The 13,904-nt window shown below is 48.1% G+C and overlaps 1 protein-coding gene across 1 annotated transcript; it reads left to right on the forward strand.

Moving 5' to 3' along the window:
• Positions 1 to 12,897: 12,897 nt before the first annotated feature.
• CLAFUR5_13016 (uncharacterized protein) lies at positions 12,898 to 13,675 on the forward strand (the record flags this gene model as incomplete). Its single annotated transcript, XM_047912164.1, has 4 exons — positions 12,898 to 13,023; positions 13,176 to 13,392; positions 13,460 to 13,564; positions 13,617 to 13,675. The coding sequence occupies 4 exons, from the start codon at positions 12,898 to 12,900 to the stop codon at positions 13,673 to 13,675; spliced, it is 507 nt and encodes a 168-aa protein (XP_047767933.1).
• Between the last annotated feature and the right edge of the window lie 229 nt (positions 13,676 to 13,904).

Consider the following 13,904-nt stretch of genomic DNA (forward strand, 5'->3'; position numbering starts at 1 on the left):
TCGGCCTTGGAAACACATTGCAGTCGACTTCGTTGTCGGACTCCCAGACAGCACTCTTGACGGCATGGTCTACAACAACATTATGACCGTCACTGACAGGCTCACTAAGGAAGTCGAGCTGATCCCTATTGGCGCAATGACAGCACAGAATACGGCAAGGCTTTTCCTCAAACATGTGTTCTGTCGGCGCGGGTTTCCTGACACCATTACATCAGACCGTGGCAAGCAGTGGGTTGCTACCTTCTGGAAGAAACTCTGCAAGATGCTCCGCACAAATCGCAAGCTGAGTTCTTCGTATCACCCAGAAACTGATGGACAGTCAGAACGCACTAACCAGGCGATGGAACAGTATCTCCGCATGTTCACCAACGAGGCACAGGATGACTGGGCAGAATGGCTGTGCCTTGCTCAGTTCGCGATCAACAATCACCTGTCTGAGACTACTGGTGTGTCGCCGTTCTACGCCACCTTAGGATACAACCCTGAGTTCATAGAGCGAGTTGACCTGAACGCTGGAAAGGAGGGAGGACTGACCACTCTCCAGCGACTGGACGCGCGATCAGCAGAAACCTTTGTGCGTCGAATTTGCGAGCTTCACAAACACCTTCAAGAGAATATGCGAATGTCACAAGCTCTCCAAGCAGAGGCAGCAAACCGCCACCGAAGCATTCCTCCAGACTACAAGGTGGGTGATTGGGTGTATCTTAGCACCAAGAACATCCGCACGACTCGACCATCTAAGAAGCTGGACAGGAGATATGCCGGCCCTTACCAGATCACGGAAGTTATGCCGGCCAGACTCTCTTATCGACTGAAACTATCAGACGCTCTAGTAGGACTTGATAACTGCTTCCACACCTCACTACTACAACGAGCCGACCACCCCGATTTCCCACCACTTGAAGGGCAGCATCTGGCGCCGCCACCACCGATAACTATCGAACCTGACACCACCGAGGCTGATGCAGCAGCCGATGTAGTGGCAGCACCTACGCACATGTACGAGGTGGAAAAGATCCTTGACATGTACACCCGTAAGCGGGCAGGCAAGGTGAAGAAGGGGCACAAGCGCAAAGTAGATACATGGTACAAGGTGAAATGGGCTGGATATCAGAACGAAGAGGATGGTGAGACCTGGCAACCTGCAGAGGACATGCTTGAACACGCAGCCGCCGCTGTTGCAGACTTTCACCATAACCGGCCGGAGTTGTCTACGCCTGTAGGCTTCGCAGCTCCATCTGACTGGTCCCTACCAGCCACTGAGATACTCGGGCTCAACTCGATCAGGGTCATTCCGAAAGACACCGTCACGAATGAGTCGCCTCGAGCCTTGCCTCTAATAGAATCTGCTCCGCACATATTCGATACTCGAGTGGAGCCTACAGAGCCTGCAATGATACCCAACTTTGGTCATAAGGATCATACGCGAGTGCGAGCCGAAGACAGACTTAGATCTGGGGCAAGCCAGCTAACTAGGCAACATGTTTCTCGAAGGAAGCCGGTCGAGGATAGTCTTGATAGAGCGAATGCGATGTTATCGGATGACGACAGGGCACTAGAGGATGATTCGGCGTTCGCGCGATTATGGAGCTCGACAGGCAAGTGGCCTCACAAGGTGAATAACGCTCAGAGGACTGAGGCGTGTTTTGGGAGGGGGGGTACTGTCACGGGCAGCCCGCGACCCCTCACTGTAGCTGCGTCGGCCCGGCTGAACCGCGGACCTTCTGCATCGGGTTAGCGCGGCTTGGCTTTACTTTATAACTTCGCCGCGCCTCGCGCTCCTCTTTCGTAGCTTCGTAGAACAACAACTATCTCATTCGGACCCTATGGTACGCGCGCCCTTACACTACCGGTACTATTGTAGAGCTAAGGGCGGTAGTTAAGACCGGAGACCCTACTTATAATAGTAGGCTTTCCCGTAACCTAGCTAATATAGCGGTGCGTAGTAATTATATACGGAGCAGATTCTATTAGAGGCAAGGCTCGAGGCGACTTATTCGTGACGGTGTCTTTCGGAATGACCCTAATCGTGTTGAGCCCGAGCACCTTAGTAGCTAGTAGGGACTAGTTAGATAGAGCTACGAAGCCTATAGGCGTAGACAACTCCGGCCGGTTATAGTAAAAGTCTATAATAGCGGCGGCTACGTGTTCAAGTATGTCCTCTATAGGTTGCTAGGTCTTACTATCCTCCTCGTTCTAATATCTAGCCTATTTCACCTTATACTATATTAAATAGGTACGAGTTGCGTAGTAGTAGAAGACGGCGGATTATACGAAAGACGAAGAAGGACCTAATAGGATAGCGTGTATCTATATATAGTATCGCCGGTGTTGGTGTAGGTAGATACTAGGTGTCCGGATGTTTGCTAGCCTATAGGCTGGCAAACCCTAATCACGTGATCTAGTCACATGACACACCCACACCCACATGCTTGTCCTGCGGCCTGTATGTTCTTAACATACTATATATCTACCTTACGCTTGTGCCCCTTCTTCACCTTGCCTGCCCGCTTACGGGTGTACATATCAAGGATCTTTTCTACCTCGTATATATACGTAGGTACTGCTACTATATCGGCTGCTAAGGCGACTAGGCACCCTTATAGTCTATAGCCTTATATACGTAGTAGGGGAGATAAGGGCTAATGCCATCGTTAGACACGATGATAGCGATCGCAGGAAACGACCAGGAGCAGGAGAGTAACGAGTGGAAGGAGGTCTGTAGGAAGGCAGAAACAATGGCAATGGCAGGAGATAGCGAGCACCCAGAAAGAGCACTTAAGGGGATGATTTTGGAGCTCCTTGGAGGGCTAAAGGCACTAAGGAGCCAAACAGGACAGATCATTAACAGGACAGTAGTAGCAGCAGCAAAGAAGAGGACACAGGAAGGCCAGAAACTAAGCCAACTAACCTGGGCAGCAGTTGCATCCCAAAACCCTCCCCCCCAGAAAACAGCTATCAAGGTCTACATTTCCGACCAGCAAGAGCAGAAAGAGATTGAGGGCCTGTTAGGCAAGGAGATCATACAGAAGATTGGGATACAAGGCATCATTAGAGCCAGGAAAGAGAAGGGAGGTGTCCTTAAGCTGTTCACAGCACAGGAGCAAGACAGGAAGAGGCTAGAGACACAGAAGGAGTGGACAGTCAAACTAGGCAAGACGGCTAAGGTCTCACACTAACAAAATATGGTTATTGCCTATAGGATGACCACAAAGTTTGACATTAAAGGAGACCTTAAGAGGCTGCAGGACCAGAACCAGGCTGTATGCCCAGGGCTACAGATCACAAAAGCAGCATAGGTTAACAGAAAGACAAAGGACACAAAGAGAGAGTCTTCTCTAGTGCTCTAGATAGGCACTGTAGAACAGGCAAACACCGTGCTTGACAAGGGCATCTTCTGGGAATGTGAAAGAATGGACACAGAAATCCATAGAAGCACCCACAGACTACTGCAATGCTTCAAGTGCCAACAGTATAGTCATATCTCTACTAGATGCCCAAGCCAAAAGGACACTTGTTCCCACTGTGCTGGTAGCCACAAAGTACAGAATTGCACAGCCCCAAAGAGTGAAGCCAGATGTGCATGCTGTGGAAAGAAACACCCTTCCTGGTCCCAAGACTGCACAGCTAGGATTGAGGCAAAGAGGAGGGCAAGAGAAGCCAGGATCAACACCCCTATCAGATTCCAGACAGGGACAATCACCCAAGAACCCCTAAGGACTGTCTACAACCCTCTGAAAAGAGGCAGAACAGAAGAGACCACACAGGCCCAAGGCCACCCTGCCATAGGTAGACCAAAATCAATTATGGTTGTAGGAAGAGACCCGTCACAAAGCAGGCTCAACCTTACTACAATCCCAAATAGCAGCTAGCAGCAGGAAGCACGAGAAGACCAGCAGGAGACCAGCATAGATGAGTCATGATTGAGACACCCAATCTTACCACTATCCAGTACAATGTCAACAAAAGCCAGCATAAGGTCCAGAGAAGCTTTCTCTAAGCACTGGACCCAAAGAAACACCTAGTCATTGCAGTCTAGGAACCTTAGATCAACAGCAAATCTAACAGACCATCTACTGCTAACGACCCAAGGTATCACACACTCCTAGCCAAACAAGGCACCCCTAGAACATGCATGTACATCAGCAAAGAGATGGCAACAGACAGCTAGGAACAAATCTAACAGGAAGGGGGAGACATCACCTCAGTCAGACTCAACACTAACCAAGGCAGTATCCACATCCACAGTGTATATAACCCATCCCCCAGCTCCAGAAGCAGCACCTAGCTGGGCACACTACAACAGCTGCCAGACATCTTGCAGAGTGACTCCCAACACATCGTGCTAGGAGACTTCAACTTGCACCATCCTACATAGGGATCAGACCTTGCACCTGCCCATCACTTCCTAGCTAACAGACTCCTCTCCACTACCTAAAGCAACAACATGCACCTAGTCACCCTAAAGGGCCTAACTACCTGGTCATAGAGAGCAAGCTCAAGCACCATTGACCTGTGCTTTGCATCACATGACCTGTAGCAGAGGGTCACCAGATGCTAGGTTAACCAGGACTTGGAGTCCTCATCAGATCACCTCCCAATTCAGGTGGAGTTTGAAACACAGACACAGCAGGAAGGAGACCTAGAACCTCAGCTGGCCTGGAAGGCAGCCAACTGGGAACAGATCGGACAAGACCTGGAACAGAAGCTAGCTAGACTAGAGACCAGGAGACTGGAAACAGCCTTAGACATAGACCAAGCAGTGGCAGAACTGGTTAGAACAGTGCAGGAAACTGCAGCAGCCCACACTAGAGAAAAGAAACAGTCACTGTACCAGAAGCCATTCTGGACAAAGGAATGCTCACAGAAGGTCAAGGCAGCCAGGCAGGCCAGGAGAGCCCTTACCCAGAGTCACTCCCAGGAAGCATGGGACAGATACAACCAGGCAACCAGAGACAAGAAGGCCCAGATCAAGAGGGACAAGATGCTGGAGTGGAGGTCAACAGTTGGATCCATTACCCAGAATCCTGAGAAGATGTGGAAACTAGCAAAGTGGGCAAGACAACCTACACAGGACAGAAACATGCTGCCCTAGTTTCCAAACATTGAAGACCAGGAAGGAGTAATCCAACACACTCTCCTAGGAAAGGCACAGGCATTGGGGAAACATTTCTTTGGCACACAGGTAGAAGCTGACCTACAGGATCTGGAGGGCAGTGTGTATCCAACACCACTAGAGCAATCCTACACAGTGGGAGAGGGAGAGATCAAGAGCATCATTAAGAGACTCTTAGGAAACAAGGCCCCAGGACTAGATAGGATTCCAAACTTGTTCATCAAGACATACAAGGACTAGATCTCCCCTGCACTGTCAAACATCTTTTCACAGTACATAGCCTAAGGACACTGCCCTAAACACTTTAAGGAGTCACTAACTGTGGTCTTAAGAAAACTATAGAAAGAGGACTACACAAAGCTAAAGGCATACAGACCTATTGCCTTGCTTAACATACTAGGCAAACTCCTAGAAAAGATCATAGCAGAAAGGCTGACAAACCTAGCTGAAGAACATAGAATCCTTCCTGAAGAACAGATAGGAGGCAGGAAACAAAGATCAACACTAACAGCTGTAGAACTTATCACAGAGCAGATCAAGACCCTATAGCACTTTGGGAACAACAAAGCAGCCACACTCCTCTTACTAGACATATCAGGAGCCTTTGACAATGTCTTACACCAGAGGCTGATCCACATCCTAAAACAGAAGGCTATCCCTAACTAGACAGTCCAGTTCATCTAGTCCTTCCTTAGAGGCAGAACCACAAGACTAAGACTAGGCAGATACAAATCTGACAGCATGCCTATAGAGACAGGAATCCTATAGGGATCAACAATGTCTCTAATCCTGTTTCTCCTCTTTATAGCAGACCTGCCAGCAAAGCTAAACTCTAGAAACACATCAGCCTCAGGGTTTGTGGATGACACAAACATCCTAGCCTGGTCAGACAGCACAGAAGAGAACTGCAGAATCTTGTAGAAGAAACACAAGGAATGTGAGGAATGGGCCAGGAAACATGGAGCCAGATTTGCCCTAGAGAAGTATCAACTCATCCACTTCAGTAGAGCCAGAAACAGACACAATATACAAGCCCTAATCACCATTCAGGGACACATAACAGAACCCTTAAGTGAATTAAGGGTGCTAGGAGTATAGCTGGATCCAAAGCTCAGCTGGGGACTATAGGTCAAGAAAGCACAGGCAAGAGCAGACAACAACAGGCAATCAATTGACAGGCTTATAGCCTCTACATAGGGAGCCACATTTGCGAAAGCAAAGGTTATGTACAAGGCCATTGTGAAGCCAGCCATGCTATATGGAGCCCAGATCTGGTCAGCCTAAGACAAGATCCTAAAGAGAATTGCAGATCCTATCAGCAGAGCCCAAGCCTCCTGTCTGAAAAAGGTGCTTGGAGCATACAAGTCAACTCTAACAAGGGTGGTCGAAATGGAGTCTAGCTCCTCACCAGCCAAGCTCTACCTTCAAGGGTTGAGATACTAGTATACAGGAAAGACGTCTACATACCCAGCCTAGCTAGTAATCTAGAAGGCAGTCAACAAAATTAGGAGCCAGTGCACAAGAAGGCACAGACAAGCAAGACCCAATCCAGCCCCACAGAAGCAGCAGGACCTGCAGAAGTTCAAAGAACTAACAGAACAGCTGCACCTAGCCCAGTAGGAACAGGACAGAGGGGCTTAGGGGAGAGGATCAGCAGCCAGCTAAGGGAAGAAGCAACAGTCTCTAGCTAAAAGGATGGTAGGACTCCTCTGGAAGACTAAATGGACAAGAACCCCACAGAGGCCAGGAACCCCAAAGGCACTCCAACAGTTTGGTAGCCACAACTACCTACTGTACTCAGACCTGACCAGGTCAGAAGCAAGCATAGTAATACAAATCCGCTCTGAACACATCGGAGTCAGGGCATACCCGTATTAGAGAAAAGTCCCAGGTATCGAAGACAAGAGTTGCCTATGCGGCTACCTGTCCTAGAATGTCGAACATAGACTTCTGGTTTGCAAAGAATAGAGTACAGGGAGAGGTGAATAGAGGGCAAGGGCAAGGAACAGAAACTTCTAAGCCATGATCAGCAACAAGGGAGACCTCTAGAGAATTACAAGGTGGATCATCCACCAAGGATTTTTGGAGCAGTTCTCTCTTACTAGGGAAACAGAGAGATGGATTGAGGAGAGAAAAAAGGAGGAGGAGAGCAGGAAGAGGGGGACAACTCTAGGGTTGTAGACAAGGTAGTCAGAGGCTAACCACTATGACACTAGTGCACCCTAATGGAAGGAAAACTGAGAACTCATAGCAAGGAAGCTATTAGAGAAGGAGAGGAGGTTTTTACCTAGGAATAGGTTTCCTACCTTATGCAGTAACATATATAGACACAAACCCGCATGGGCCGGAGGGCACCACAACGGGTAAATGAATCATCTATCTATCTATATATAGATATACGCTATCCTATTAGGTCCTTCTTTGTCTTTCGTATAATCCGCCGTCTTCTACTACTACGTAACTCGTACCTATTTAACAGTACCTATCCTATTCCTCTTCTTTATAGCGACACTACTCCTAGCCCTAGAATCCTAGAATACCGCTACGAGCGGCTTCGTAGACGACACGAACATCCTAGCGTAGTCGTCCTCGACTAAGGAGAACTATAGGCTACTAGAAGAGAAATATAAGATCTACGAGGACTAGGCTAGGAGGTATAGGGCTCGGTTTGCCCTAGAAAAGTACAATCTAATACACTTTACGCGCCGGCTACGGTTCTATAATATATAAGCTTCTATCTAGATATAGGGGTATACGACTAATCTGGCAAATCAGCTTAGGATCCTCGGACTATAGGTAGACCCGGCGCTACGGTAGAGGAAGCACGTATAGGCAATATTACGGAAAGCTAAACAGAATATAGTATTATACTAGAGGCTTACTACGTCTATATAGGGGGCGGACTTCCGGTAGTCACGACTTCTATATACGGCTATTATACGGCCAGTCCTTACCTATAGTAGCCAAGTGTAGTCCTTAGGCGAGAGGGCCTATCTATTAAATAGACTCGTCGCGCCGTTAGCAAAGATCTAAAACTAATACCTAAGGAAGGTCACCGGGGTATATAAGTCGATACTAATAAGGATACTTAAGTACGAGACCGCTATACCGCCAATCGACCTATATATCTAGGGACTACGGACCTCCTACTTAGGCAAGTCGGTATAGTACCTAGTATAGAAGGTTATCGCTAGTATAGTCGTAAGGGCCCGCGAATTAGTACTAGTATATAAGGGTATTCGACCCGGAAACTGTCACGGCCCTAGGCCTAGTGAATAGTCAGCTAGCATGTGAGTCACGCGACCGCGCGTCACTAGCGCGCCTCGGCTATATATAACCTCGGCGCACCTCGCGCTCCTCTTTCCTACGTACCTAGCTACTTTGTATCAACACGATTATGAACCGTTACTATGAACGCTTCGTTAATGGCCACGTCCAACCCAGTAACTACAGGAGGACCACGTGCACTGATCACGTAGGTGCCTGTAGCTCTGCTGCCGGTTAAGAGCTACGAGCCTAAGACTGGTGCAAGTGAAGACCCGCAGGCGGCTGCTTCAAGTAAGATGACCGACGGTAGGCAAGCACAAGACAAGCGTCAACGCGAACAGCAAGAAGCTGTAACGGAATCTTTCGCGGAGTTCGTGAATCGCTACGGCAAGCACGAAATCACGACTCACACAGGCCAGGTTGGCCACCGCGGAGGATACGACAATGCCGACCGAGGCAGTAACGACGACACGACAGCGGATGGAATGGATGATGGAAGTGATGGAAATGACGATATGGAGGATGACACTGCTTTCGCAGTAGCGATGATGCGAGCTCAAGGGACTGAGCGCGATTTTGAAGGGGGGGGGGTAGTGTTACGGCCCTAGGCCTAGTGAATGGTCAGCTGGCATGTGGGTCACGCGACCGCGCGTCACTAGCGCGCCTCGGCTGTATATAACCTCGGCGCACCTCGCGCTCCTCTTTCCTACGTACCTAGCTACTTTGTATCAACACGATTATGAACCGTTATAGAAACGAGCCGAACTACCGGGTAAGGGACGAATAGCTAGTAATATAATAGGAGGGTAAGAAATCGTTTATAGAGTAACTATAGAAAGAGACGTAGAACAACTAGGTTATAGGGTACAGTAGACGCCCTTAGCTAGCGGGACAACCTATTATAGTTCGAGATTCTAAGGAATTATAGCTACTTATTTTACGGGAGAATCCGAAACTAATCAGCTTAGAGACCTTAGTAACTAAGCGCTCAGTCTAATCAGTATACTCAGTAATTAGTCTAATCAGTATGCTTAGTAATCAGTCTAATCAGTGTGCTTAGTAATCAGTCTGATTAGTATGCTTAGTAATTAGTCTAATTAGTTAATTAGTCACGCTAAGACATAGCACTATATAGACGACGCTTCTTTACGAGTAGATAGGAGCCTCGTGCTCAACTTATTTTAAGTATATACTATATACTATTTAGGACTACTACCTTCTTAACGAGTCAGAGACATTACTATAAAGATCTAAGCCCGGTTAGGATAACGTATAGCGGTTCCTAACAACTTTAAGCACCACTACTAGGGCCCTTTATATATATTAGAGAGAGACGCTACCCGGAGTCCGTTACGACAATAGCTATAGTTAACTAGTATTACGGAACGAATGAGCGAAATGTCGATTACTAGAAGCGGAAAACGATTAACACCCTCTATAAGCTCGAACAGTATATACGAGTATACTAAGGCACCTAAGGTGTTACTACCGGAGACGTTCGATAGGATATAAGGGAAGCTAGAGGCTTTTTAGCTATAGGTTCAGCTGTACCTCTACTTTAACGCCTAACAGTTTAATAGCGAGGCCTCTAAGGTCTTATACGCCGTATCCTTCCTAAGGGGTAGGGCAGCCCGGGGGTTTAGACTATACCTTAAAGACTGGCTTAATAACTAGGACGAAGGAGACGACCCGAAGACAGAAACCCGGAAGATATTTACCGACTACGATAAGTTTAAGATCAAACTAAATGATCTCTACGGGATACCTAATAAAGAGGTTTATACCGACCGACATATCCGATAACTCCGACAAAACACCTTAGTCGTAGTCTATACCTCTAAGTTCTAAGGATATACCGCCGACCTCGAATAGAACGACGTAGCGTTCAGATCCTAGTTCTACCTAGGCTTAAAAGACAACGTTAAAGCCGAATTATCTCGAAACTCTAGTCTTACTAGCTTGGCCGCGATAGCTAAGGCTACAAAGGAAATCGACGAGAGACTCTAGGAGCTGAAGTACGACCGATTCGTATAACCTAGATTTTAGAGACCCGCGAGAAGCGGAAGAGGGGGCTTTAAGGCCAGAAGTTATAACCCTAATTATAGAGAGCCGATAGAGCTCGACGCTACGGAAAGGCGCGGACGGAGCAAGTAGTTAACGAGAGATCTAACTTGCTATATATATAGAAAGAAAGGCTGCTATACTAGAGACTATCCGAAGAAGAATATTGTTAGCCGCGAGTTCAACGCTATAGATCGGGTAACGACGACGTACGGGGAATACGAGAACTTCTTCTCGAAATCTGCTTAGTAGAAACGACCTAACGACAAGGCATCAAACAGCGGCTTCTTGATTTGATGACCTAGAAAAACAGAAGTTAACAATAGTAACGGATAAAAGACTACTAGAACAACGACTTACGACGATAAGGCTAGAGGAGGCGCGACCTAAGGAAAGGAAGGATCGTATAGCTAGTTCTAATCCTAGACCGACATCTACTAAGGATCGAACTCCTTAGACGACGGCGCGGTCTCTACCCTAGTAGACTCCTTCACTTCTTCCTCTTCCGCCGCCTCGAGATCTTCGAGCTCCTTCGCTATAGCGTCGTCGGCCTTACCGGACGCGAGGCGAAGCTGTTTACGAAGACGGATCTTCTTCGCCTTTTAGCGAATAATGCGCTAAGCGAGCTCGGCCTACTAATAGAGAAGCTCTACCTCCTTCTCCTCCGTACGCTCGAGATCTCGCTAAAGGCTATTACGAATGTCGCGAAACCTCGTCTACTCGGGTGCGGATAGGGTCACGTCGTAATTAGAATAACCCTTCCTTATACACTCCGAGCATTTTCCCGACCGGGGCGAGACGACACATTTTGGGCGCTACTCGGTAGTAGCGACTCGAGCGGACCGATAGTAATAGTAGGGGGCTATCTTAATACCGGATCGTTATATGTCGATAGCGAGGGCTTGTCGACGAAGAGAACTTTTAGAAGAAATAGAAGAAGGAGACATTGCGATGCCTAGGCAAATAACGAAGAATAGCGGGCTTATATAAGAAGTTCCGGGACGGAACTAAGCTAGAAGGGGGATAGTATTACGGTTCGAGATTCTAAGGAATTATAGCTACTTATTTTGCGGGAGAATCCAAAACTGATTAGCTTAGAGACCTTAGTAACTAAGCGCTCAGTCTGATTAGTATGCTTAGTAATCAGTCTGATTAGTATACTTAGTGATCAGTCTGATTAGTGTGCTTAGTAATTAGTCTGATCAGTGTGCTTAGTGATTAGTCTGATTAGTTGATTAGTTACGCTAAGATATAGTACTATATAGACGACGCTTCTTTACGAGTAGATAGGAGCCTCGTGCTTAACTCATTTTAAGTATACACTATATACTGTTTGGGACTACTACCTTCTTAACGAGTTAGAGACATTACTATAAAGATCTAAGCCCGGTTAGGATAACGTATAGCGGTTCCTAACACAACCTAAGGAATAGTTAGCTACGAAATCCGCGGTTAAGTACCCTACGAAGCTTATCTACTACCACCTTACGAGGGTATAGAGTAGTATAGTAACCTAACTACGAAGCGAATATATCGGCCTCTAGGGGTACCTATTATAGAGGAAGGTTCTAGAATATACGAATACTAGCTACCCCTACGGCTATTACTCCTAGAATGTACGATACGTACTCCTCGTCTATCCGAGGTAGTCGCTAGGAAGGGGGGAGTAGATAGTAAAGGCGAGGAACCAGATGATTAGGGCACTTCTTAATAACGTTAAGGACCTACGGCGTATTACGAACTAGATACTAGAGAAGGGCTAGCTAGAATAGTACCGCCTAGTAGGAGTAGTATAAGAAGAGAGGATACGGCGTAGCGCGACGAGACCGGCTAGGAGCGGGGGCTAACGGGGTAGTAATATAGACTACGTACGTTTAGAGGGAAAGCTAATCTAGATAAGGAGAGGTCGGGGGCGGGAAGGGTTTTTACCTATTCGGGTTTCCCTTTGTACATAACAATAGATATATACCTATATAGGCCGAATAGGGGCCTAGAATAGGGGAATAACAAATCTATCTATCTATCTATCTATATATAAGCGCTTCGTTATTGCCTAATATACTGTTTTGTTTCAAACGTCGCGGTTTAACGCGACGATCGAGGAAGCCGAGTGCACTAGGTGTTTATGCTAGCGTTCTACTCGTTATAGCCTAGCGTTGGGCGGCTTGCAATCGCGTCGAATCTCGAAGCTAACGTAACTCTGTTGCGGCCTTTGTGCATATAAAGTACGAAAGACGCCAAGATCCTTGGCCAAAGTGGTTGGAAGAAGGCTCAAAAACCGGTCAACGATACATGCTCCAAGGCGTGAGCTTGGATCCTCCACACACGCTTGCGCTAGGATAGCAGGTCGAGAAGCACGCATCGAAATTTTTCCTCAAGGAGGTCGGGAAGTCGATGCTTACATGTATACAAGACCATGTGGCAAGCTTGGTCCGCGTGCAGTGAGCTGAACCATGGCGGCTTCATCCTCACTTTCAATCCTGGTGGGTGACAAGCGGGATTCCCGGCCTAGCGATGGAGAGACCTGCCAGACGCCATGTAGGACGTCGTCGGAGACTGCGAATATGGTGGAAACATTGGTGAGACTCCTGAGCCTTGTCGTGTCAAGTCGTTGTTGGCGATGTGGCGAAGTATGTTTGCCGCAGAGCAGCCTCAGACTTGATTGATCCCTGGTCGCGGAGGTGCACTCGTTCGGAGGGCGATGAAGATAGGCTGACGTCTTGAATGACAGTCCACCACTGCCGTCGAAGGCATCAACACGCGATCGTTCGCGGAGGCTAAGAACAGCGGGCTGTTCGCACCCGGCTTCGAGGCGAAGTTCGATGACGTGCAGGCAGCGACATCACTGTCAGAGCATGCAGACTATCTTCGAGAGGTCGCAAAGGCACATCCGGAGTACAGCGCGAAGGTGGTGAATGTTTCCTCAGATGTGGATGAGGAGAGTGGCTGTGAGTATGGGCAGGGACGATGTACGGCCATGCACCCACCAGCACATAGACTGACTGCGGCTGCTAGCTGCCACCGTGTACATGCTGATGAGCGTCCTTGGCCGGTCGACACCCATTCGTCGTCAGGCAATGAGCATCGTCCGCTGGGCGAGGCACGAAGAGGGCAATTGGCGTAAGTCGCGGTCCGAGATGTGCTTGCTGTGTCGTTAGCTGACCTCGTGTAGTCATCACAAGTGCGTCGACCATCAGAGGCATGACTGCATCGGATCTGCCGGGCGCGTGAGAGTGAGCGTATTGCACCAAAGGCGGTACGTCTATCGTTGATGATGTTGATAGGATAGATGGAGAAAGAGAAGGAAGCATCATCAATGCCATGGATCTCACATCTGCAGTGCCATGATAGTCTGCATCATGTGCGGAGGGCCATCGCTAATGTGCTCCAGATGACCAGCATCTCGATACATTCCGCGGCAGTTTGAGATTGTAGACGCGTAGACGCAGGGCAGCTGTGT

Source organism: Fulvia fulva, chromosome 11 (assembly GCF_020509005.1).
Source record: "Fulvia fulva chromosome 11, complete sequence".
Lineage (NCBI taxonomy): Eukaryota > Fungi > Ascomycota > Dothideomycetes > Mycosphaerellales > Mycosphaerellaceae > Fulvia > Fulvia fulva.